Raw genomic sequence first — 27,096 nt, 5'->3', positions numbered from 1 at the left:
CAGTTTATTATGTAAATTAAACATATGAGATGATTTTAAATAAATGAGATTTGAGTGAAGTAAAATGTGGATTTCAGTTCAGATTTTTGACTTTCAGTCTTTTTTGCTGACATTTACTGCAATACTTTTCTACCATTGTTGGTAGCATCCTTTTGTATTATTATCTACGATATTTCGTATACTCTAACTGCTCGTGAAGGAATTGAACATTCTTTTCTTTAATGTTTTCTTAGTTGTTAAATTTTTAACATGATTACAGCACTGCTACCACTTAAATAGTGATAAAGAAATGTTTCTTTCCTGTATTTTTCTTCAGATTTTTTAATAATTTTTTACTATAATTAATTAAAACACTCATTGAAGAATGTCTAAGACACATAATGATATTTACATAATTGCATTCATAGTTCAAATCAAAGAATAAATATCCTTGGGAAACAAGAGAATGAATGTATATAATGAATAATAATTAATTAATAGACAAATAAAAACATAATGAGATATTGTGTTGATATACCTACTTTTAAATTGTAATAATTGAAATCCATTTTGTCTTCTTTGAATAAAGAACATAGTCGGGGAAGCTAAAAAAATTAACAAATAGAAGATAGCAGGTTCTTGTATATATTATCCAAGTGTTAACTGTTCTTAAGTCTAATTTTTTTAAATACATTTTAAAGTAGTTTAAACATTTAAGTACTTTAGAGAGGTTATTTAATCATAGTGGAAGAAATATATCAACTTTAATTATACAGCAGTTGGTGTTTATTCATTAGTAGTATCAAAGATCAGAATCCTTAAAATTTGCTTTTTCCTCATGTTGGCTTACACTTTAACCTGCCCAATCATCTGCTAATAATCTCTCAGAAGATATATATTATTGATATTGCACATTAAGATTTTGTTTCCAGAGCATATATCCATAGCACTTGTTGTCCTAGAATACAGATTTTTGTTATTCTTCTAGATTGATCTTTAACCACAAGTCAATAGACTTTTAAAATATACTTATACAAGGAAAACATCCAATGCCTGAGTAATCTACAGATTTATCTTTTTTCAATGGAAAAAAAAAAACATTACAGGCATACCACAGATATATTGTGGGTTTGGTGTCAGACCACCACAATAAAGCAAATATTGTAACAAAACAAGTCAAATACTTTTTTTGTTCCCCAGTGCATATAAATGTTATGTTTACATTACATTGTAGTCTATTAAGTGTGCAGTAGCACATGTCTATAGAAACAATGTACACACCTTAATTAAATAATATCTCATGGCTACAAAATGCTAACTAAGCATCATCTGAGATTTCAGTGAGTTATAATCTTTTTCTGGTGGAGGGTCTTGCCTCAGGGTTGATGCCTGCTAACTGATCAGGGAAGTGCTTGCTAAAGGTTGGGGTGGCTGTGGCCATTTTGTAAAATAAGGCAACCTTGAAGTTTGCTGTCTCCATCAACTCTTTCTTTCATGAATCATGAGATTCTATTTGATAACATTCTATCCACAGTAGCAAGTGATACTATTTGCTGACATTTTATTACAGTAGAACTTCTTTTACAATTAAAATCAATCCTCACAATGACCTGCTACTGCTGCTTTATCAACTAAGTTTAGTAATATTCTAAATACTTTTTTGTTACTTAAAAAGTCTTCACAGCATCTTCACCAGGAGTATATTTCCTCTCAAGAAACCACTTTTGTCACTTATTCATAAAAAGAAAATCCTCATCCACTAAAATATCATCATGAGATTGCAGCAATTCAGTCACATCTCCATACTCCACTTCTAATTCCAAATCTCTTGCCATTTCCATCACATCTGCCATTACTTCCTCCACGGAGGTCTTAAACCCCTCCAAGTCATCCATAAGGGTTGGAATCAGCTTCTTCCAAACTCCTGTTAATGTTATATATTGACTTTTTCCTATGAATCACAAATGTTATTAATGTCATCTAGAGTGGTGAATCCTTTCCAGAAGAATTTTGATTGATTTTGCCCAGATCCATCAGAATAATTACTATGTACAGCAGCTAAAGCTTTTTGGAATGTATTTCTTAAATAATAAGACTTGAAAGCCACAGTTACTCCTTGATCTATGGGCTGCAGAATGGGTGTTGCCTTAGCAAGTATGAAATATTAATCTCATTGTACATCATCTGAGCTTTTGGATGACCGGGTATGTTGTCAATGAGCAGTAATATTTTGAAAGGAATCTTTTTTTTTTCCAGAGTGATAGGTGTCAACAGTGGACTTAAAATATACAATAAACCATACTGTAAACAGATGTATTGTCATCTAGGCTTTGTTGTTCCATTTGTGAACACAGAGTAGATTTATCATAATTTTTAAAGGCCTGAGGATTTTTGGAATGCTAGATGAACAGTCTTGAACTTCAAGTCATCATCTATCAGCCCAAAACAAGACAGTCAGCTTGTCTTTTGAAGCGTTGATGCCATTTACTTCTACTTTCTAGCTACAAAATTCCTAGATAGCATCTTCTTGCAATAAAAGGGTTGTTTTGTCTACACAAGAAATCTGTTGTTTAGTGTAGCCTCTTTCATTAATGATCTTAGCTAGATCTTCTATAGAAGATCTATGGCTTCTATTTTTTTTTAAGATTTTATTTATTTATTCATGACAGAGAGAGAGAGAGAGAGAAAGAGAGAGAGGCAGAGACACAGGCAGAGGGAGAAGCAGACTCCCTGCAGGGAGCCCGATGTGGTACTCAATCCCGGAACTCCAGGATCATGCCCTGAGTCTGAGACGAAGGCAGATGCTTAACTGCTGAGCCACTCAGGCGTCCCAATAGCTTCTACTTTAGCACTTGCTATTTCACCTTGGAGTTTGGTGTTATAAAGATGGCTTTTTTCCCCTCAACCCTCATGAGCCAACCTCTGCTAGCTTCAAACTTTTCTTCAGCTTCCTCACCTCTCTCAGCCTTTGAGCCTTGCTCTGGATTAGGTTTGGGCTTTAAAGGAATGTTGTGACTGGTCGGATCTTCTCTCCAGACCACGAAAATCTTTTCCATATCAGAATGAAGGCTTTTTTGCTGTTTTTTTTTTTTTTTTTATCACCATGCGTTCACTAGAGTAGCATTTTTAATTTCTTTCAAGAACTTTTCCTTTGCATTCACAACTTGATTAACTGATACAAGAGGCCTAGATTTTGGTTTCTCTAGGCTTCCAACATGCCTTCCTCACTAAGCTTACTCTTTCTAGCTTTTGATTTAAAATGAAAGACATGCAACTCTTCCTTTTACCTGAACACTGAGAAGCCTAACAGGGTTATTAACTAATATTAAAATATTAATTTTGTGAAGTAAGTCGATCGGAGAAGGACAAACAGTGTATGTTCTCATTCATTTGGGGAATATAAATAATAGTGAAAGGGAATATAAGGGAAGGGAGAAGAAATGTGTGGGAAATATCAGAAAGGGAGACAGAACATAAAGACTCCTAACTCTGGGAAACGAACTAGGGGTGGTGGAAGGGGAGGAGGGCGGGGGGTTGGGGTGAATGGGTGACGGGCACTGAGGGGGACACCTGACAGGATGAGCACTGGGTGTTATTCTGTATGTTGGTAAATTGAACACCAATAAAAAAATAATTTATTAAAAATATTAATTTTAATATTGTTGTCTCTCAGGGAATAAGGAGGACCAAAGAGAAGGAGAGGTATAGGGGAATGGCTGGCTGGTAGTTAGAACACATACAATATTTATCTATTAAGTTCACTGTCTTATGTGGGTGTGGCTATCACTGATCACTGATCAATATAACAAATGTAATAATAATGAAAAAGTTTGAAATGTTATGAGAGTTACAAAGATGTGATACAGAGACACATAGTGAGCAAGTGTTTGAAAATTGGTGTTAATTGTTTTGCTTGACACAGAATAGTCACAGATCTTCAATTTGTAAAAAGCACAATATCTGTGAAGCATGATAAAGCAGAGTGCAATAAAACAAGATATAGCTGCAATTGTTCTTTACAATAGTAAAATGATTTTAGGAATGATATTCATGATTTACTAAGGCCTGAAGGAAAATAGCTGTAAATAGGTGAATCAGAAGATTGTGGATTGAGGTCCTATTAATTAAGAGATTGAAGTAGCTAGATTTCTTGGACATATAGGGACATAGATAAAGTTCATATGTAAAATATGTTTTTGGCCAGTACCTATTCTGTATGTGTCTATATTTCTAAAGAAAATATTATTAATGTTAAATTGAATTCTAGCTTTAGGATATGCCAAGATTTGCTGTTCTTTCTCTGAATTAGATTACACCTTAAATATATTAATTATTGTGCAGTAGAAATTTGAAGGTATCAAATGAAATACTTTTTAATTCCCTATCAAATTTGATGCCCAACCAAAATCTGAATATTGGCTCTATAATCTTCCATCCTCCATTGAAGGTGATTGTTTTCATCATCAACCCTGTTGGAATTCCCAGTCATTTCTCCTATGTGAATGTAGGCACATGAGAGTAAAAATATTCCTTAATGCTTTGCATTGGCCTTATGAACTAGGCTTGCCTGGCCAAGCAGAGCTAGGACTGAGCTTGCCCAAAACTGAGGAAGTATTTTGAGTCCCCCTACCTACTTAAAAAACATTTTATAGGACAGAGCATGTTTGTAAAATTCGTATTTAAAGTTTTTTGAAGAACCCAATTGATATTTTCCTTGGAAAGTAAAGTGACACACTTTTTCCTTAAAACTGGCCAACCGAACATCAAAATGGCAAATGAAGAATATTATTCAGCAAAGTTATTATTCAACGAAGGAAGTTTAAACTGCAGGACTGCTTAGATAGTTCATTTTCCCTCATGGCAGCCCTGGAGCTATCTTTCTGGGAAGGATACTGCACCTTAAGAATACAGGTCAAAAATGAGGTCACAACTCACTTAAAACTCAAATTTCCTGAAAAACAAAAGATCATTTATATGGCAGGCACCAGGATATCCAAGCTTCATGGCATTTGTCCAAGTTCTGTTATCATTATTCTAATAAAAATTAACAAGCTTCTGAAAATAGTCAGAAAATATGAAGAAAATATTTGAGGTCAAAAGAAATAGAAATATTACGATGATATAATCTGTACTGTCACTAAAAACAATAACAAGTGTAAGTGGGGTGTGGGACAAAATTAAGGTTGGGGTGAAAGTTTGATAATATATTTGGAGGACAATTTGCCTAAGTGCATCAAAAGTTCTAAAAATCAATTCTTTTGTGAAATCTCACTTTTATGCATTAAGTTTCTTTCCTCCTTCTCTCCTTCCTCTTCCTCCTCCTTTTTCTTTTAAGTAAGACAAATAACCAGAAATTACCTACAGAATTGTTTATTGCAACTTTTAATTTTACCTATTACCTATTTTTGGACCTTAAGGTCGTTCCTGATTTTTAAAACTTTAAAGTATGGAAAATTCTTGTAGTAAATTGTCTATCATCACCTTACTAAGTTAATTATATAGAATTAGATTTACCAATATGAACATTTATCACAAAATATTTTTGAGTAAAAACAAAAAAGCAATGTACAGAGCAATATAGTGAATGGTTCAAAAAATCACAATGATTTATATGTATTTTTTTTCTAGATAGTAAAGTCTACAAGAATATTTAAAAATGTAGTAGCAGTTACTGTCTATGAGTGGGGAACTTCAGAAGTTTTGATTCTTCTCCGTTTTATCTATCATTTTCTTTTATTTAATACAACTGTGCAATTATAACATCACCAAAACTTGAACAGAAAATAATAACAGTCTAATACATAGTCACATAATATGACTTAATATGTGTTTTGTTATAGTGTCTCAATGATTTCTTAATTGTGGGAAAAAAAGTAAAATCATTGGCGTAATGTGAGAAAATGTGTGCATTTATATCTCTCCCTGAAAGCATTATGAGGCTTAATTTATATTCCTTTAGGCCCCCATGGCTACCTTTTCTAATTTCCTATTAACATTAAAATGTTACATTAGACCTTTTCTTTTGATAGAGTAATAATTACTTTCACGAGGATTCATTTAAATTCTCATGACATGTGTCTTCTGCAGAGAAGTACTTAATTATCTCTGTTACTTATGGTTATGTTTAGGAAACCCATTGAACTTTTATTCATATTTCACAATTATCCAAATAACATAAGCCTGTCTAGCTGGGACCTCTGTCCTCTATCACATTAACTAATAAAGATGCTCTTCTCATTTGATAGTTTGGGGCTTAGACATATGTCTCCAAAGGGTAACCATTCTATGAAAACCACTATCTCACCAATTTTTAATTTCCCCCCTAGAGGACTGTCACACATTTTAAGTATTTGTTTGATCATGGAGATAAAGTAGAAGGAACTGGAAAGTTCATTTATTCCATAACTTTGATTTTGGAGAATACTAGAGAAGGAAATTCTTGACAATATAATCAAGGGTATGTGCCTATGGTGCTTCCAACCTTCTTTGTTCTTAATATTCGATCTTTTAATCTGTATTATATCTTCATGATTGCCTCCATCTCCACAATGCCTTCTTTTTATTTTTTATTCACAAGGCTGTAAATAAATGATAAAGTTTCATTCCTTCTAGAGATAGTTGCTGCCTTTATCGATCTGAGACTTAAATACATGGAATTTTAGGCATCAGCCAGAACTTGGGAAAGATTTGAGAAGAAGGAAGCATTGGGGGCCTATTTTTGGAAATTTGCTCCCAAGCGCACCACAAAGTCTCAGTAGTTTAAAAGAGATTGAATACTGTTTAAATGATTTCCAGATAGGTTTCAGTGCAGCATCTGTAGTACCTGCACCTATGTGTGGGGGATATTTTGGTATGTTATGGACACCAAAGGCACTGATGTATTTAATCTCTAGAAATCAGTGGTGTTAACTATATCATCAAAGCAAAAATTGTTGCTCTCAAAATGCCAGTAATCTCCAAATTGAGAAGAACTTCTCTGGTGGTTATGAGAGCAGCTTTATGTCAGTCATATGATTATTCGCATCCTCATCACCCCACTTCCTAGATTGATGATATTAAGAAAGTCAACTTTCTAAACAGTCACATATATGAATTTTCAAATACAAATAACAGATTTTTTGTGAGTAGTAAATGAAAAACACATTGTTTAAATAAGGATGTAGCATTTAGTTACATTCAATAACTATTACTATTTATTGTATCACTTTATTATCTCCCACACAGAAAAATCTTCTAAAAATGTAGCAACTTAAAATAACAAAAATTAAGTTTTACTGCATGAGGAGCATATTAAAATATTGACTGTATTCAAGCCAAACGATGTGAATATTCACCTTATTTTCCAGCCTATCTTTGACACATAAACTAAACTTCAGCCATGGGTATCACTTGGTGTTCCAGTAATATGCCACATTTTCCCTATTTGATCTTCCTTTTGTTCAAATATCATCCCCCACAAGTCAGTTTGACAATCTCACCCTTTTATATGAAAATTTAAAAAAAAATACTTTTTGGGGGGAAGCTTCCCTTGTTCATGTATCAGTTTCTTCTGATTTGTAGTGAAATTACTCAACGTACCATGGCCAAGTAATGAGGATATTTGTTGTATAACATAACAAAACGTGTACAGAGATTACCCTAAGATAGCCCAACAGTATCTTTTAAACCCAATGATGAATGTCTTTCCACCTTGCCCTCCTCACTGTGTTGGGTTCGTCCTCAGGCTTGTTCGTCCTCATGCTCTGATTATGGCTGAGGCTGCTCGGGATTTCAAAATAATAATAATACAACATAAAGCAGTGCAGGAAAGCTCCTCCTCTCAAGTCTGTTTTTAATAGAAAGAAAATTGTTTCCCCCGGGGAGAGTCTTAGCAGACTCTCTACTTCAGTTGTCATTGATTAACACTGGGACACATGTGCAAACCCGGCTGCAAAAAACACCGTTGAGAAAACAAGCGAATGGCCTTCCCTGCCTCTACAGTGAGATGTGGGGGTTTTCAACAGTGGCAAAATAGCTGTCGGGTAGGTAATGAAAACTGTTTTCTGCATGCCCTCTCTGCATCTCAGCTGTCCCTAGCCCTCAGCTGTCCATAGCACAGGGTTCTCCATTTGCTACACTCTTCTGATACCCAGACACACCTATGTTAACACCTACTTCACATTATTCTAAATATTTCTCTTTTTTGCCTACACCTCAGCAACTTATGGGTAGAAATCCTGTTTGTCTTCATCTGTGCCTATTTTGGTTTGCCATAAATGAGTACTAACTAAAGGAGTAAGTTTAAAGTCTTTTAAAATAGAAAATAAGAAATTCTGATTGAGAAATATCTTTTAAAATCAAAATTGGAACTTGAGACAAGTAAAATTTTAGTCTTTGAAGAGTCCTTAGTGGTTAAAACACAGCATAACAGAGAGGAGATATTGCATCATCCCTGAAAGAGCCAAAACCCTACCATCTGCTTCATATCTCACTAAGCCTAGAGATGAGAAAAAATATGTGAGTTTTGGTTCCCCCTGGGAGATTGGAAGAGGATCATAGAGGATTTAGAGAATAGAACTTTCAAGGAAATGTCAATAATTTAGGCTTTTTCTTTTACATTTACGAAGGAGACCTGTCAAAATTTTCCCCTTCCTTAACAAGGCAGTATATGAAATAACTCTGCAGATTCATTTCAGAGGGCTTTTGAGAAAGGACAGGTAAAAAGAAATAGAACATTTCCACTGAAATTTCAGAAAAGGACACAGAACTGCAAAGCTTTAGTCCAATGATAATAAAAACCGGAGTCAACCATGTTGAATTTATCAGTATTATTCCACTGAAAAATACATCTTTTGTCTCTTGCTAAATAAAAGACAGGGTTTTTACTTTGGTACTTTTTTTTTTTTTTCTTGGTAAAGAAAAAGTTCCAAACAGGTCTATGCTGAGTGTGTTACAATTTTCCATATCACTGCCTGAGGAAAAAAAAAAAAAAAGCAACAAACCAACCAACAAGTAGGCTAACAATGTTTAAATGATCAAGGAAAATAAAACACAACTTTCTCCCTGAAAATTAAATGTCAAATTGGATTTGAAATGTTTACAGAGATACTTTTCATTTGTTCATTATGATAGAAATGATAAATGAGAAAAGCTACTTCCTGGAGATAATGTACTTTTTAAAATTTTCAATTTTGTCTGGGTTTTATATAAGGTGTTTTGTAAGTACAAATTGCCATTTGCAGCACCAAAACTACTTGGTGCTTAATAAGGCATAGGGTGACTGCAAATTTGGTAGCCGGTAGAAAGCATAAATATATACAACTAGTAATTTTCTCATGATCGAAATATATCACATTTTCGCACTTACTCATCTCATGAGAATACAAACATGTATACACACACACACACACACACATGCATGCGCACATCTCCCAAGTCATTTATTTCCCAGAAATGTCACTCATTTGAACATTTATTATGTATTCTTCATGAAATCTTGTCATGTGCTTCTAGTTATTATTGCTGGCCTTAGTTCTGTGCAGATGTATTTTAACTGTCATCTGACATCAAGGGGAAGAAGAGATATTTTACTTAAGCAGGCAGCACTGAAAGTAACAAAAAGCAATGTAACCAGGGTCTGGTATTAGTTTCCTATTGCTGTTGGAACAAATTATCATAAACTTAGTTGGCTAAAGCAACACAATTTCGTTATCTTTCAGTTCTGGAGGTCAGAAGCCTAAATAGGGTCAATAGGACTGAGTTCTTTTGGGGGCTTGAGGTGAGAATCCATTTTCTTGCCTTTCTCAGCTTCTAGAGGCTGCCTATATTGCTTGGCTCTTGGCCCCTGTATCAGATGGCTCCAACCTCTGCTTCTGTTTTCACATCTTCTCTCCTCTCTGATTTCCCTAAGAACGCTTCTGATTACATTGGGCTCACCTGGATGATCTGGGATCCTTACCTTAATCACATCTGGCCAGTCCCTTTTACTATATAAAGTGACATATTCTCAGACCTGAGAATTAGGATATGGACATTTTTGGGGCTACCATTATTCAGCCCATCAAAGGACTCTGATTCAAGCATTTGGTTAACTCTCTTAATCAGTCTTAGTTTTGAGGATAATAGAGTTCTGGTGGAGTGGTATGCTATTTTGAAATACAACAATATATGTACATATTGTATGAGTGTATGTGCATATATGTCTGTTGTTAGAGTAAGTTTCTAAATGATCAGTAATGACTCAGCAGGACAATGGAAGTTGTTAATTAAATATCATGTTATTACTGAAATGTGGATACTCTTGTCAAAAGCTCAGGAAAAAGAAGAAAAGTAAAAAACCAATATATCACTGAAGTGGTGATTAACAAAAGTTTATTGTGCACACACCAAAAAGATAGTTTGCAAACTGAGAGTACTCAAACCAGTACATGGAATAAGGCTTAGGGGTATATTGTTATAAAGCAGCTTGTGTAGTGTGGAAGCAGTGACTATTCGTCACAGTGATTGGTTACAATATTAGAATTTTCTTAAATGTAAGAGAATTGGTTAGTGGCTACCTTATATCCATTTTGGGGAACAATTAAAGTGTCACTTGAATTTTCAGAGGCATAAGCAAGAAGTGACCCAGGTCAAGTTAGCCTCGTTTGTCTTGCAAAATAAGCCAAATTAGGCTTTGCTTGGAGGACTAAAGCAGCCTGTCTGTTTAGGAAATTTTCAAGGCTCCTCTCTGTGTTTGATTTTAAAATTCTTCACTACTAATTGCCCCTCTAATACAAGCTTGAGCAGATTTTTAAGGGTGGATTTAACAAAGATAAATGATACTATGAATTATAGTCTTATAGTATATAATATGGTTTATTTTTAACCAATCAGGCATTTTGCAGAGAACTAATTCCTTGATAAAATGAAACTGCCAGGTTTGACCATTTTGACCTACCTTTCCTCTCACCAACCTTCTTAATATAATCCCAATATATTTTCCTATTTCCATTAAATATAGACTTAAAATGGTGAGTTACATTTTATCTTACACTTACAATGATATTGTACACTTACACTTACACTTACAAATATCACTTACAATGATATTTCTAAAGGAACGATGTTAAAAAAAAAAGAAAAACCATTATCATTAACATATTTGGCTAAGTTAGCATTGCATAACCAGCTATTGTAAAAGTGTAATTTTCAGTGTAATCTTTAAGAGACTCTGGAGGATAACTTTGAATCTCTCTCAAGTTTGATTTTTAGTTTTCATGGATGCTTTAATTTTATATGGTGTAATCTTTAGTATTCAGGTTATTTTATTTTAACCATGGGAGAACTTAGTTTTATTTTTGGCGATTAACTAAATAAAGCTATTTATCTTCTGATAATAAAATATAAAACACTGATATTGCTTTGGTTTTTCTCCCTCCCCCCCCCCAATAAAAAATAATGCATAATTCTTTTTGGAAAATTTGATTTTTTTTTTTCATTGAAATCACCTTGCTAGGGCAAATACGAAGTCTTAAGACAGAAGCTTCTGCTTCCCAGGAGCTCATCACCAGTGGCTACCATACACAGAGTAAAATACTGTGAAAGCTTTTTGGTAGTTTGGGTGGAGTGTTCCACTTTTAGTATATGTGCTGCCCAAGCGATACTGGGTGGAGTGCTATGGAACTGGTGACCGGGAAGAAAATGTTTGTTGAAGAAGTGTTGATTAAAAGAGTTAAAATGTCCTTGGAATTTAGAGAAAGATTAGAATTTTGTTGTATGGGAAAGGGCATTTGAAGCAAAGCAACAAAGCAGTAAAAGCATATAGAATTATATATTTGGGGAAAGTGAATAGAACAGCATCGAGAACTACAACTGTATGTTGAACCATGAAAGGATAGTAGAGGAAAGCACTGAAGAAGAAATCCTTTAACCATATTATGAAAAGCAATTCATATGGAATTTTGAGGTATTTTTTCTTCATTTACATATGCACATTTTTCTGAAGTACATGAATATAAAGGGGAAAGATGTAAGCTAGTTCCTAATACCCAATAACTAACACAGCTCATTTAATTTTACAAAAGCTTAATTGAAATTTGAAGTTGAATTAGTAATACTTTCTGTAGACCTCTACAAAAATTGTGTCCTCAGTAATGAAATCATTGCCTCTTATATGAGAAGAAAGGAAATATAGCTGTATTTCTCTTTTAGCAATTATGAGTGGTGTATTATTAACCACCATATATCTGTTAGCAATGAGATGTACATATACTAAATAAATATTTTTGATGTTAACTGAAATCTGAAAACCTAAGTCCCAGCCTTTCCTGATACTTAGCTTCTGCAGGAGGTTGTAGCAATTCTTTAACTTAGGATCAATGTTGCACTCCTCAGGAATTTAGCTGTTGAGTGGGTACTACCCTTCTTTTACCTTTAATTTGTAATGATTACCAGACTTCATCATTTATACTTCCTTTCAATGTGTCCATAGTGTCCTGTTATGCTTGTAGTAGGCAGATAAAATTTTTTTTTTTTGGTAAATTAACATTCTCGTTAGTATTTAAATAGCAAGTTGACTTCTAAGGGAAATGAATAACATTATTATAAATTGATCATGGTGAAATGCTTAAGGAGCTAGTCTCCATAGTTATTCAATAGACCCCTCTTGATGAATATTAGTTTTAGTATTTGACTTTGATTCTTCCTGTTTTTTGAAAAGATAAAAAGTAGTGGTTCACTGTGACATTAAAATGAGAAAATAAAAATAATTATTATGTTTTTTTAAGATTGTATCTGTTTATTCATGAGAGACACACAGAGAGAGGAAGACATAGGCAGAGGGAGAAGCAGGCTCCCCGCAAGAGCCCTATGCGGGACTCGATCCCAGGACCCTGGGATCACATCTTGAGCTGAAGGCAGATGCTCAACCACTGAGCCACCCAGAGAAAATAAAAATTAGGTAGTCTATAGCAACTCATGTATCTAAAATCTTTCATTTAAGACCATCTATTTAAAAAAAGACTGTATCCAAATTTCAAAAATATTACTATACATTTTTTATTAAAATGTACAATTAGATGTTTTCATATAAATGTAGCAAGATTATACTAAGCCAGGGTGAATCCAAACTTAGTAAACTCTATAGGCTATGGTTGTCCTAATCTTTTTCATGTCTTTTGATTGCAAGAGTCTATTATTAATAAAGAGATAGACATGGTACTAGCTTTGATCTTCTTCCTTAGGGATATAAGTGAAACTGCCTGCACATTCTCGTAAGCTTCTTGTTTTAATTACAGTGTATAACATTACGTTTCATACAATAGGAAGATATTTTAAATAAGATTAGTTTGACTATCTCAGAAGTGCGGCATGAAGCATTAAATAGGATAAATGGAAAATACATACGCACACAACATATTTAGCTTCTGATTCAAAGAGCTCAATCTAGTGGATATCTTCTAAAATAATCACCTTGAAATACTGAAAATTCATTCATTTGAATCATATAATCAATGCTTTTAAAAACCGACCTTGAAGTGGAATATCTGGTTGAAAAATAAATAGGTGAGTCATAGCAAGCTATTCTTAACTGATGTTTCCTGGAGGGATAATATGAAACTGTCCCCAAAATCACAGCAGTGCAAATTGTCTTTAAAGGTTGGAGCTTGCTTAGCAAGCTGATAACATAGGTTCGTTAAATAAATCCTCTTAAGTCTATCTTGTTCCTAATACATATATACACACACTCATATATAAATATTTGAATTAGGATGGATTTGCATACACATCTATACATGTGAATATGTATTGAGGGTGGTTTGCATATTTTCCCAAGGGATTTTCTTCTGAGATTTTCCCCCTAGGAATTATTCTGTATCTGTGGTTCAATGTAGGTGTACATTAATACAAAATGAACAAAATACTTAATTGTTAAATATACACTTTTCAGTTTTACCTGGATTTTCATCAGTGTTCGAAAGAAATATTTTCACAAATTCCTAGTTGATTCCTTTTCCAGTTCCCCATAGCAGTTACTCTAAACCTTCACCTCTCTTTCCAATTCTACCTTTTCCCAAATTTCAAAAAGTAACCTTCCTTTTCAGTTCTTTGAAAAAACAAGGTCAGGCAAGAATACCAGCTTCCCTACCAGCTAATGGTTTATCTATTTCATATTTCTATCGTTTCTTCCTGAGGGCAGATACCCCTACTAGTGTTTTGGTCCTCATTCCAGCTCCATGAGTTTTCCTTGGGAAACTGTTCCACTTTCATATCCTTGGGCTACAGTTCCTCTTCTTTCACCGGCACCTTTTCCTCAGCCCATAAGCTTACTCATCTTTTCAAAACTCACCATACTGGAGTGCTGTCAAAATGACCCCCTTCCTCATTCAAAGTCTTGATATTTCACATGGTTTTAGTAGAGCTCCCTTTCCCTTGCCCTTCTTCTTCTCTATCTCTGGCTATACTTTCTGTCCACTCTGTCTTCTGCCTGACCTACTCTTAGATCTTTGCCCTCATCTCCTTTCCCCCACCTCACTTTAATTTCATCTACTTCTATTCTAATGGTTTTTCACTGTCTTCTCACAGTTCCAGATCTGTTCCATGTTTCTAGCTTTCATTATTCTCCTGAATTTCAGACTTAAATGCATCACTGCCTGATGCATATTTTTTCTCAAGCATCTCATACTCATTATATTCCCCCAACAGTTGAAAAGTCATACACTGAGGGTCAAAGATCTGAATTTAAGATTCTGACATTTAATGAGATGGCAAGCAGAATATTTGACTTAAGTTTCCTCATCAAACACTGTCTTAAAACTCCATTTCACAAATGTATTTATCTACCAACCAATTCTTTCTCATATACATAATTGTGATAACATTCTAATTGATCTTGTTTCCGCCTTCACTTCACTGAAATCCTTTATCCTTTAAAATCTTTCACTGAAATCCTTTATCCTTTAAAAGAGTAAGATTGTCTCTTTCCTCAGAACCTTTCAGCAGTTTCCCATTTGACTTTTAGTAAAACTCAAGCCTTTATTTGCTGCCTTCAGCCCTATATTTACTGATTTCTTGACCTCAACTCTTTCTACTTCTTTTTCTCCAGCTATTATGATCTCCTTAGTGTTCCTTTAAATTTGCTGGGTACCCTCCTGCCTCATCGTCTTAGTATATGACCTTTACCACGTGATCTTTTTTTTAAAATATTTTATTTATTTATTCATGAACAGAGACACAGGCAGAGGGAGAAGCAGCCTCCATGCAGGGAGCCCAATGTAGGATTTGATCCCAGGACCCCAGGGTCACGCCCTGGGCTAAAGTAAGGTGCTAAACCCCTGAGCCACCCAGGGATCCCACCACGTGATCTTTTATCCAAATAGATGGCACCCTTCCCTTCCATAAGTCTTTATTTCAAATGTTACATTGTCTGTGACATATTCTCTGACTTTGTTTAAAATTATATCTCCAGCCTCCAATTCTTAATCTCCATCTCTGTTTTACTTTTCTCCATAGGTTCTTATCTTCTAATATTCTATACATTTAACCCGTTTATTTTATTTTTGTTTCTATTATGCCACTAAAATTTAAGTTTTGTGATGACAAGGATTTATGCATTTTTTAAAAAAAAATGTATCCCCAGTGCCTAGAACATAGTGGAAACTCATTTATGATTGTTGAATAAGTAAATGCATGAACACAATAAGATAGGGATGGTGGAAGTAGGAATGCTTTTGAGGTTAAAAAAAATACAGTATAAAACACTAATTATTCCCCCTATTATAAATACTGTTATTAATCCACTGCCCCTATGACCAGGCTCACATGCACATTACTTTTTTTTTTTTTTAATATCCCTATGTTTTATCTTGGTTTGGGGATGATATACAGTCAATTCCTGGGGCTATTTACTTAGAGATATATTTGAGCCTTTTAGCCATTTGGTCACCAATTCTTAACTCTTATATTGCTTGGAGCAGAGTCTCCATCATAGTCCCCATTACTTTAGTTCAAATATTAGGAGCTTCTCTTTAGACAATTGCAACAACCTCCTGAGAGATGACTTTGAACAATTAGTTTATCATAAGTAACCTTTCTTAAGTACTTTTGTATGACTTCAAATTATCCACAAAATATTTCCTAGGGTAATCAAGGTCCTTCATTCCTTGACTCTGAGTTATGTTTTTGAGTTGCTATTTTCCAACACCATAAACAGTTCTTTATGGTCCTCTTTTATTTTTTTTTTACACTTTCAATAAGTACTTATTGATTGTTTACTGAGTCAGGCATGATACAATGGTATTTAGCAAAGCACCATCTCTTTTCCCTTATCCTCATAGCAATTTGTTATAGTTTGGGAGGTAAGAAGGAAGAAAACAATCTAGCATCCCAAGATCATAAATCAAATGCAGAGTAGCTATAGGCAGAATGAACATCCATTCTGATTTTTCTGGAATAAATTTGGTTTATGCTTGTTTTCCAGTAGAATTATTAATAAGCTTTCCTTCATTTTTAAAATTCTAGGTCTCCTTATCTATAAGCAAAACAGTTTGAATTTTATCTACATTAGCCTTAAAAGTTATGTGACGATCTAAAGCAAAATTTAAGCCCTCCTCCCCTAGCAGTGAAACATAAGTATCACACAGACTGTTTGTGGGGGGGGGGGGGAATCAAGGTTTTATAATCTGAATGTCATTTTGATTTTAGAATTTTTTTTGTTTCAAATACATTTTAATAACTAGTTTCTTAGTTATATTGTCATTCTACTCCTTGTCTAGATGCCCTATCTTTATTCTCCACTCATCCAAATCCTACCCATTTTTAAAGTAATGCTTACATCCTCAAACTATACTTTGTTTTTGTCTTCATTTCTCTCTGTGGTTTCTTCCTTTAGCAGTTATTTTATTTATCATTTATTTGGCAACTTGTTGTATAAAAGTACTTTTTTCCTCCTGTATATGTTGGCACAAGCAGTCTGCTGGCTGGATCCTTAAAGACAAAGATGGTAACTTGTACATTTTTGTAGCACCAATTTTAGAGCCAAATACAGAATATGCTCAATCAACTTAATATAAAACAAAAACAAAAAAATCTCAGCGATGATATTATTGGTAATAAGTGTGATGGTATTGATGATGAATTTATTGGAAAATATAATAAGATAAAATAATAGGAACTTTCAGGTAACATCTATAGTTTGAAAGTGGAAAAAATAGTCATATATCCACAAGCCATATGTGTTCGTGAGTATTTGTAATGCATATTACTGAAAATTATGTTGGGGTCAAGAGAGAAGAGGTTGAAGGAGAGAAAGGAAAGATAGACTATATTTTATCCCATTGTGTGGAAAGTGCATCATTACTCTGAATATTACTGGGGGAGGGAGGGTCAATTAAGTTATGATCTAATGCTTTCATATCACTTAGAATTTTTGATACATATTGAAAAACCTATTTACTGATAGATTTTTATCTTGAATCATTCCTGTATATACATAACAAAAGCATAAGTGATATCAACTGGCTAAGATGTTCCTAACACTTCTTCATATTCAGAGATCATCAACTGTAAAAAAATCATACCTATTTCAGACATTTAAAATATTAAAAAAAGTAAATATATTATTGAATGGATTCACAGTGTATAAGTAATTATATTGCAAAAACAAAACAAACAAGATATATGATGAGTTTACTAGAACTTGAGGAAAGACTACAGATCCTAAATATTCTGAAGCCATGGGAGGACAATAATGTGATTTTTAGATACAACCAATTATAGAAACCCAAATTAGAGCAAAGCTTTATGGAAGTTTGCTATCACTTTTGCTGTCCAGTAGAAGCTGTAATCTGGGAAGTTGTAGAAAAGAAAGAGAAAGAAAGAAAGAAAGAAAGAAAGAAAGAAAGAAAGAAAGAAAGAAAGAAAGAAAGAAAAGAAAGAGAGAGAGATAGAGAGAGAAAGAAGAAAGAAAGAAAGAAAGAAAGAAAGAAAGAAAGAAAGAAAGAAAGAAAGAAAGAAAATAAATATGTTAATGGGTATCTAATTGATGTAGAGACACATGAAGCCCCAGTATCAGGATGGGTAGTTAGGAACTGCATTCTCAGAGATGGAATTTAAGCACAATATTTAATTTTTATTTCTGAATTTTCTTTCTCTTGGAGCAGAGGAGGAAACTAAAATTTCTATACTCAAGAACGTCTGCTTTGGATCAACATCTTCTATAAAACCCACTGGCTGTGATAGCCATATGCCTTATCCAATATAACCAAACTTCTAGTCATAAACACAAACAGAATTCTTAACTATTTCTGAACAGATTGTGTGAGACCACACAATTATGTGCTTGAGCTGGGTGGTTAAAATTAAGATAAATAATTGGTTTAGTTTTGCTACTGAACAAAAAATGTGGATCACACTCATGTACCTTTTATGTACTGCTTTCCCACATTTCATCTTTGTACTGCTCTTGTGTTCATGTTCAGATCATTCATATTTTATTTCAAAACATTTTCATTTTCAGATCAGCAGTTGTGTGATCCTGGTGAATTTCTTTGCCACGATCATGTGACTTGTGTCTCCCAGAGCTGGCTGTGTGATGGGGACCCTGACTGCCCTGATGATTCAGACGAGTCTTTAGATATCTGTGAGTAGAAAGGTTCTCATGCCATTCAGATTTACCTTACATGTGAAACTAAATGTCAATTGTTTTCACAGATGACTGCTGTTCTAGTTGCTTTTTCTTTTCTTTCTTTTTTTCCCCAAATATCCTAAGAAACTTGAAACCTTTTGCTTGTGTTTCCTTTAAAATTACTATGTGAATGAGAACATAAAATGCAGTTTTGTAGGTGTGGATTAATTTTTGAACAGAAGAAAATGCAAGGTTAATTATTTCAATGTGATTGTGTTACTGCAAGAAAAAAAATAACTTGAGGAGGAAAAAAAATCCTTTACAACATAACACTAAAAAAGAATAAGACCCTCTCCAATAATTTATTTCACCCATTTTGAGACAGAAGAGCATATAGAAGGAATAGTAAAGTAATCAAGTTGAGCTCCCATATTATTTCTGTTAATGTCTTCAGGCACCATACAAATTACTGAACATGTTTTCTTTTGAAACAGCAAGACAGAAATTACATTTATTCATCCATATAGGGAGGTTCTTTGACTTTATAATATTACATTCAGAAGCCCTTGGCATATGTGGATCCCAACTGTAAGAGTACCACTGCATCTAACTTGGAGTCCGTTAAGGGTTTTGCATACATGAAAAATGCCACTAAAGCAAAACTATAAATAATAGGGCCACAGCTAAATCTGTTATACTTTTTTTTTTATTTCCACTGTCATATGGAGTATGAACAATCTCCTAAATTTTGGTATTGGTATTTCTAGCACTTCTGGTTTAGTCTTTGCACCCCCAGCAACCAAGTATGCCAGTTTATCAGTATTCTCAAAGCAATCACATAGTGCTGTTGGGTCGAAGTGGGGGCAAAAAAAAATCCATCATCCCTCATGCTTGATATTGTGAGAAATAACAATTACTGATTCTATTTTCCATTTCTATTTACTTGTTTACAAGTCTTGCAGGCAGGGCCAATATAAGTTTTGATGAAAATCTTGCCATTAGAAAGCAGCAGCAATAATTATTCATTTTCTTTATGTTTGCTAGCATTTTTTTTAAGTTTCTCAGCATATGGGTTTTTGAATATTTGCATTAATTGCTCCTTCCTTTGGACAGATCACTTCTTCCATAGAAATAGGTTGTAGTTGCTTACCACATTTGTAATTTTCACCAGTTTGATTCAGAAAACCTTTGCTATGCTAGTCTATGCTAGACTCCCTATAGCATAGAAAAGTTTCTCAGTGTGATAAAAGAAAAAAAAATAGGTTAATGGGGAAAAAACTCCCAATGGATAAATAAAATGTAGTAAATCCATACAAAAGAATATCACTGGCAATAAAAAAGAATGACATACTTGTACAAGCTACATGGATAAACCTTGAAGATATTTTGCTAAGGAAAAGAAGCAAGTCACAAAAGTCCATGTATTTTATGAATTAATTCATATGAAAGATTTCAAATAGGCAAATCTACAGAAGTAGAGTGGTTCTTAGGGCCAGGTGGGGTTGGAGGAAATGAGGGTTGACTGCTAATGAGTATGGCATCTCTTTTGAAGGTGAAAATGTTCTAAAATTAGATTGCAACGATGGTTGCACGACATTGTTAATACATTTAAAAACATTGGCTCATACATAATAAAATGGGTGAAGTGTATGGTATGTGAATTATATAATAATAAAGTTGTTTAAACATGAAAAAGATGGAGAAACATCTCAGTAGTATGGCCATGTGTACAGATGGCATAGTAATGAGAAAAGACAACAATAATAAATACACCGGGCATGAAATATAGATAGTGGGACTCTCCCCTATTTAAGTACCATCTAGGAGTTTTCTCCATGTTAGTTGCAAGGAAGGGTTGCCATGGCACAATCAGAATAAAAAGTTACATTTTTGAGTTTTGGGACTAGAATCTTGTGTTTCTGCTCTGATCCTTCCACAAAATTGCTAATGGGAAAAATGACAGAGACATGAGATACCTTTGTGGAGTGCATGGGCAGGAAGGCCATGTTAAAGGGAAAAATTCTATGGAACTATATACTTGGAACCAAGCAAAAACAATTGAGAAGACATGGCTAGAGAGCCAGGACTTTCCTTTATTCTGATGAAGAGTAGAAAATAATGATGTTACTTTTGTGCCGAAGAGGGAGTTCAATAGGAGACTCAGCCTGGAGAGGATTGTAATAAAGAGGAGTAGCAAGGACCTGTGTGATCACAACTCAAGCCCAGAGAGGAAAGAGACCTTGCAGTGAATGCTAAAGTGGATGGATGACAAGTATCTCCCTCCCCCACTCATGCCCATTCATACCTTTCAAAAAGGGCGGATACCCATCAGGACCACACCAATGGATTAGACCTGTGTTTGCCAGCCAGCATCCACCCTCACTGGACATTTCCAGTGAATAGTATATTCACCACAACGTTGTTAAGTATTTGAATGTCCACCTTGCCTAGAAAGTAGATAGTACCTTGGGTTTGGGAAAAGGTAGATCCTTCATTCACAGAGATTAGGGGCTTTACCAGCCTGAGGCCTTAAATTAGAAATTGCATATGGGTCCATTAAAGATACAGATAGATTTTTCTGCTTTCTTAAAATATTTTTAAAATGAAAATTCATACCTGCTCAAGATAATTTTTTTGGCAGTTTTCAAGTAGTTATTTTCCTCTCCAATAAAATTCGATGAATTCTATTTAAAAATATTTCTTCATTTTGGCAGTTCTTACTCTATCTTTTAACAACAAAATTGCTGAATATCCTTAAAGGAAATGGTAAAACTATTCTTATATCAGTGTCGTTACATAACAAAACAGAGAGATGACTATTTCTCTACCTGAGTGCTTGACCCGTGCTATGTATTTGGATCTATTTAAATGAGCCTGTCCCAAATAAATGGTTTCAGTCAGTACCCATTGAAATATGGACAAGCATAGAAAAAAGCTTTATGAAAAATATCAGAGTTTTTCAAATTTAAATTTCTCAATCCAGATGTTCACAATTACCATTTTCTCTAATCATAGTACTTTGTAATGTGTTGTTTTATGATATTCATATGCAGTCATCACTGATCTACATAAAATAATTGCATAATTTTATAATTATATAGATGTATACATTCAATGTGAAGGATAAATACTAGAAATCGAAAACCTTGGAGACTGATTCTTAGGAAGGATAATTTTGTGCTCAGTGTATGAACGAGAATGTGTTATCATCTTTGATTTGAAGACAAAGTGTGTTGTATCTACAAAATATTAGATGAAAACAGCTGATGCAATACATTTATTTTTCCTAAATCCTCTTAACCTTTAAAATAAGAAGAGCATGGGATCCCTGAGTGGCGCAGCGGTTTGGCGCCTGCCTTTGGCCCAGGGCGCGATCCTGGAGACCCGGGATCGAATCCCACGTCAGGCTCCCGGTGCATGGAGCCTGCTTCTCCCTCTGCCTGTGTCTCTGCCTCTCTCTCTCATTCTGTGTAACTATCATAATAAATAAATAAATAAATAAATAAATAAATAAATAAATAAAAATTTTAAAAACAAAAAAAAAAAATAAAATAAAATAAGAAGAGCAATATATCATCAAATTTATTATGATATGGGAAAGCTCTGCAATGACAACATTCTAATAGGAGGAAAAAAATGAGTATTTTTGAGGGAAAAAAAGCTTTACTTGTGAAATGTCAATGATTGAAATGCTCTAGAAGATAAACATGCATGTAGAAAAACAAGAAATTTTGAACTTAAATGAAATTTATGTATTTAGGAATTTGATAGGTTAATATGCACATATATTCCTCTTCTGCTTAGGCCCAGACTCTAGTTAAAAAAAAAAAAGCCATAAACAAAATGAAAAAAAAACCCCAAACCCCCAAACTTTTGTGGGAGGTTGGTTTACCACTAAGCTGATTGCATGTTGGGAAGAATTTTTTCAAATATGCAGTTGGAGAAATTTTTTAATTTGTATTCTTACCTTGGATGTGAGAAATGATTCTTTAGCCTTCTATTAAAAATAAAACCCCTTATTTCTCCATATTATTTAAAGTAATTTTTCAAGCATCTAAATGGCTAATCATCTTTAGGTTCTACAAGGCGATGAGAATAGAAAATCAGGAAAATCACCATCTTCCTACTCAGAGCTTTCAATCTAGTTGTTAGCCTAGCATCGTTGTGTGTGACAAGAATTAAAGTGAATGGCGATAATGTTTATTTGTGGAATGAAAGCTTCGCACCACCTGTGGCAGAGAAGTCTTCTTGAAAGGCACTTTTATTCTGAAGTATTCAAAATTTAATTCCTTCTAGGATTTTCTGTTCAGTGCTTAATGATACTTCCTTTCTAACAATCTGCTTCAGCTGATGTATGATGTTTTCTGCCAATCTGATGTTAATATACTTAAAACTGGATTTTTTTCTTTTTAAGTCAGGAAGGTATTAATTCTGCTGTTTCTTTTCCTTCCCTAATGCCCTACACTGCACCCTTTTAGAAAATCATTTAGGGTGCCATTGGATTACATATCATACTTTGGATATAATGACTCACTGGCCAAAAAAGGGGAGTAAAAATGGCCTGAAAAGAGGGTATGATTTGCAATCTGGATCGTTGTGATAATTGGTACATTGACTCTCCTCTCTCCTGTCCTTCTGAGAGGTCAGCTAACATTTTTCATGAAGCACCAGATAGTAAATATTTCAGGTTTTGGATCCCATATGATTTCCATTTGTATTCTTATTTTGTGTTTGTTTGTAAAACCCTTTAAAATGGGAACCCCCCCCAAAACAAAAACAAAAGCAAACAAAAACAAAAACAAAAACAAAAAGCTTTCTCAGCTTACTGTCTATACAAAACAGGCCACAGGTGGGATTTGGCCAGTGGGCTGTAGTTTGCCAACCTGTGTTGTGGTGTCGGCACTGAACTGTCCAGTATGGAGTTGGGTCTGTGCTCAGGTACTGCTGCCTCAGGGAGCAACATAGCCCCTCACAGTAGAAATATGTGGCACAGAGCTGTGTGTGTATCTACTACCATATGGGGCCAAACTCAGGCAATATGGTGGCACCTATAAAAACGTGGGCCTTTCTTCTATTTTTGCATATCACCTTATTGGTTAGGATTGCATTAGACACAGCAGAAAGAGTGACTTACCGGGTAGGGATTTGTTGTTCTCATTCAAAAAAAAAAAAAAAAAATGCTTCTTTGCCCATTCTTAGCATGGAGCTGTCAGTTTTATAGTCAGAGCATGACGACTTCACCCCTACAAGTAGATAAGTTCATTTCAGGCAGAAAGAAGGGAAGGGGAAAATGGAAAAGGCAAGTACCAGTCTCTGTTTAACAAAATATCAAGCTCAGTGGATTTCTGCTTAAATATCCTTGGCCAGAACTAAACATGAGGTGTGATGTGATGAGTATTTTTGCCAGGGCCCATTGCTCTCCAAAATAGAATTAGTGGATCTGCTATTAAAGAACAAGGGGGAGAATAGCTATTGGGTAGGCAGAGATACTAAGCAGCATGTGCCACAATGTCCTTTCACTCCCCTTCCTTCTTTCCACCTACTGCATGGGAGGAGGCAGGCACAGTGTGCCATCAGAGCTTCTGAATCGCACCTGCTTGGCTCCAAACCCAGTTCCTCTATGAATATTTTCACCCTTAGGCAATTGACTTAACCTTTCCAAGCATCCATTTCCTCATCTGTACAAAAGACATGATAGTACCCACCTCACCGTAAAATGCTTATAAGATAGTATCTGTTGTGGGGACTCTGGATGGCTCAGTTGGTTAAGTGTCAGACACTTAATTTCAGCTGAGGTTATGATTTCAGTCATGAGATTGAGCCCTTGTTGGGCTCTAGACTTGCCTAAGATTCTCTGTCTTTCCCTCTCCGTCTGCCCCTCCCCTGTTTGTGCCCTTCCTCTCTCTCTATAAAAGAAAAGAAAAAAAAAAGGAAAAAAAATTGTCTGTTGCATAGTAAAGACTTTCTCCACCACACACCTTAACCTGAGAATCTTTTTTTTTTTTTTTTTTGATAGAACGTCCTAACAACCCTCTCTCTCATTCTTACTGAAAATTGGCTTTATTCTCTAAGGATGTCGCTAGGAATAGGATTAATCTACCACATACAGTCATTTGATTTAAGTTGTTAACAGTTTTTAATAATTAGGTATGTTATATTCAAACATTAGGACAAATATGGTATCAAGATTATTTTGGGACAGGTGGCTTTTTTCTAGGAACTCTTCCAAAAACATCATGTTAACCAATTGACTAAAGTTAAAATACATGGCTTCAAAACGTTAGTGAATAATCATATTTAACCAACGCCGCAGTCCTGAAATTAGAGGTGATCTCATTTGAAGAAATGAAAAAACTGAGTTTAGGGTCCTCTGTCCTCCTATACATTGGCTGTTATTGGTGAAGACAGTTTACATTTCTTTGAACTTGCTTTCCTTTTTTTGTGAAATGCTGAGGTAAAGAAGGATGGAACTCCTCAGAGGACCTCTTAGGCCACCTAATTTAAAAGTATGATGTCATCTGAAAAACACAAAATGCTATCCCAAAAGGGTTATATCACACTGACATGGGGAGTGATCACTTCTAATTGAATAATGCAGTAAAAATAACAAGTCCCTGGGTAATAGGAATAGAAGCATTAATGAAAAATGAAAATAACTGAGTTATTAGGGTGGATGTTCCCCTGCATGAGTTGACCTCTTCTTCTATTGTATTTCTAGTGTGTGGGATTTTAAACTTAATTTAGATAGGAAGATGTTAATGAACTTCTCATATTTATACAGTGATCTTTCCCCTAGGATATAAGGTAGAAATCCTTTTATAATTTTTTTTCTAAATTTTCTTTCTTTGACAGAGGTCAGAGAAAGAAAATGAAATTCAAGTGGGAGGTTATTAGCAAACAGTTCCTGCCCTTTAAAAATATATAGTAGAATAGAGCACTGAAACTAGACTACAGGACAATGAAATGAATGGAAGTATGATGCTTGTTTCTAAGTAATAGTGATTTAGAGGTCACTTTGCAATGAGCTAATATATGAGAGCCACACAGCTAAGCTTTTCTTTAGGTAGAGAAGTTCAAATGATCTTACAGATTAAAGGGAAAGCATATGAGGCCCATGAGGACAGTTTATGTCTCTTTCAATTCTTTTTGTTTTGCTCTTCATTTTATTCTGAGACTCCTCTCTTTAGCAATGGAGAGGCCAAAAACATTGACCTTTCTTTAATAATAAAAAGACTCCTACTTAAGCATTGATATGGAAGGGTGACAGAAAGGTGGGGAAAAGTGTAATTATGAATTGAAAGAATCTGTCTAATGTTAGTTCCTTTTCCTAGCACAGTGGGGATGGGTGGAGGGTGACATTTCTCTTCATTCTGCCCCACAATGTACTAATGGGTCTCTGAAAGTCTGCCTCTGCAATTTTAAGAAAGCTTGATTGGAGGCATAGGTGATAAAACCGAGTACTTACAGTTCACACAGGCAGAGCAAGAACAGCATTTTTAAAAAAAAAGCCTCACTTTTTGACTCAAGGAGTCACTGCTTGTTGGTTTTCTGATCTAAGATCACAGGTCACAGGATAAAAGGGACTCATGTCCCTCAGCCTGGATTGGAAACTATAGGGAATGCAAACTTTGAAATGTTGTAAAATAAAGGGGGTAAAGCAAAATAGATGAATTCCACAAACAACTCTGATAAAATCTCTTTGGCTTAAGGGATGATGTACTGTAAACAAATGCTCTTGCAAGGCTCTATAGGGACAGAGCTGAAGGCTGAACAAGGAGTCTTCTTAGAAACTATTCAATCCATCATTTATCTGCAACTAATCTAGCATTTGGGTTTGGAGATGAAGGCTTTCTAACTTTCATGGGTGAGCAAATTTCTTCCCAGAGGACGTTTTATTCTTTATAGTCAGTATATAAAATTTACATTTGACTTTCACTCAGAAGTGCTTCTAAAATGACATATTTTGTTAAATGAAGCACTCAAGGATGTTGTGTTCTAAGAAATTATTATTTTTTTTTTAATTTTTTTTTTAATTTATTTACGATAGTCATACAGAGAGAGAGAGAGAGGCAGAGACACAGGCAGAGGGAGAAGCAGGCTCCATGCACCGGGAGCCTGATGTGGGATTCGATCCCGAGTCTCCAGGATCGCGCCCTGGGCCAAAGGCAGGCGCCAAACCGCTGCGCCACCCAGGGATCCCTAAGAAATTATTTTAATGGTGATGCCTTTCTTTTTCTGTCCCTTCTCCCACATCTTCCATCATCCTTCCCTGGAAGCAAGATATGAAACCCAACTGTAATAGGCCTAGGGGATTTTCAGCAGGACAGAGAGTATCATCATTCTACTAATTGCTATATTGGCCCTATTCAGATTCAGGCAAGATGACTAACTTTGCGTTGATTTTTTTTTTTTTTTAAATAAAATCTTTGTAATGATAGCTTTCCTGATTTTCAGGATGGGAGAAATTGCTCACAAAGGAGTAAAGTTCATGGAAGATGGGTAGACTAAATAAGGCTTAGGTGAGAGTATACCGATTT

The 27,096-nt window shown here is 34.8% G+C and overlaps 1 protein-coding gene across 1 annotated transcript in view; it reads left to right on the top strand.

Annotated features, from left to right (window-relative positions):
• The window catches only part of LOC129495604 (low-density lipoprotein receptor-related protein 1B), a 1,831,349-nt gene that overhangs the window by 317,483 nt on the left and 1,486,770 nt on the right, over nt 1-27,096 (top strand). The window contains exon 2 of the mRNA XM_055303278.1: nt 18,452-18,574. Coding sequence (XP_055159253.1) covers nt 18,452-18,574 — 123 coding nt within the window. The remainder of the gene's footprint in view (nt 1-18,451; nt 18,575-27,096) is intronic.

The sequence above is a fragment of the Nyctereutes procyonoides genome, unplaced genomic scaffold, assembly GCF_905146905.1.
Source record: "Nyctereutes procyonoides isolate TBG_1078 unplaced genomic scaffold, NYPRO_anot_genome, whole genome shotgun sequence".
NCBI classification, from domain to species: Eukaryota; Metazoa; Chordata; class Mammalia; order Carnivora; family Canidae; genus Nyctereutes; species Nyctereutes procyonoides.
The sequence above is the reverse complement of the archived record's forward strand: the minus strand, read 5'-3'. Positions and strand labels throughout refer to the sequence as shown.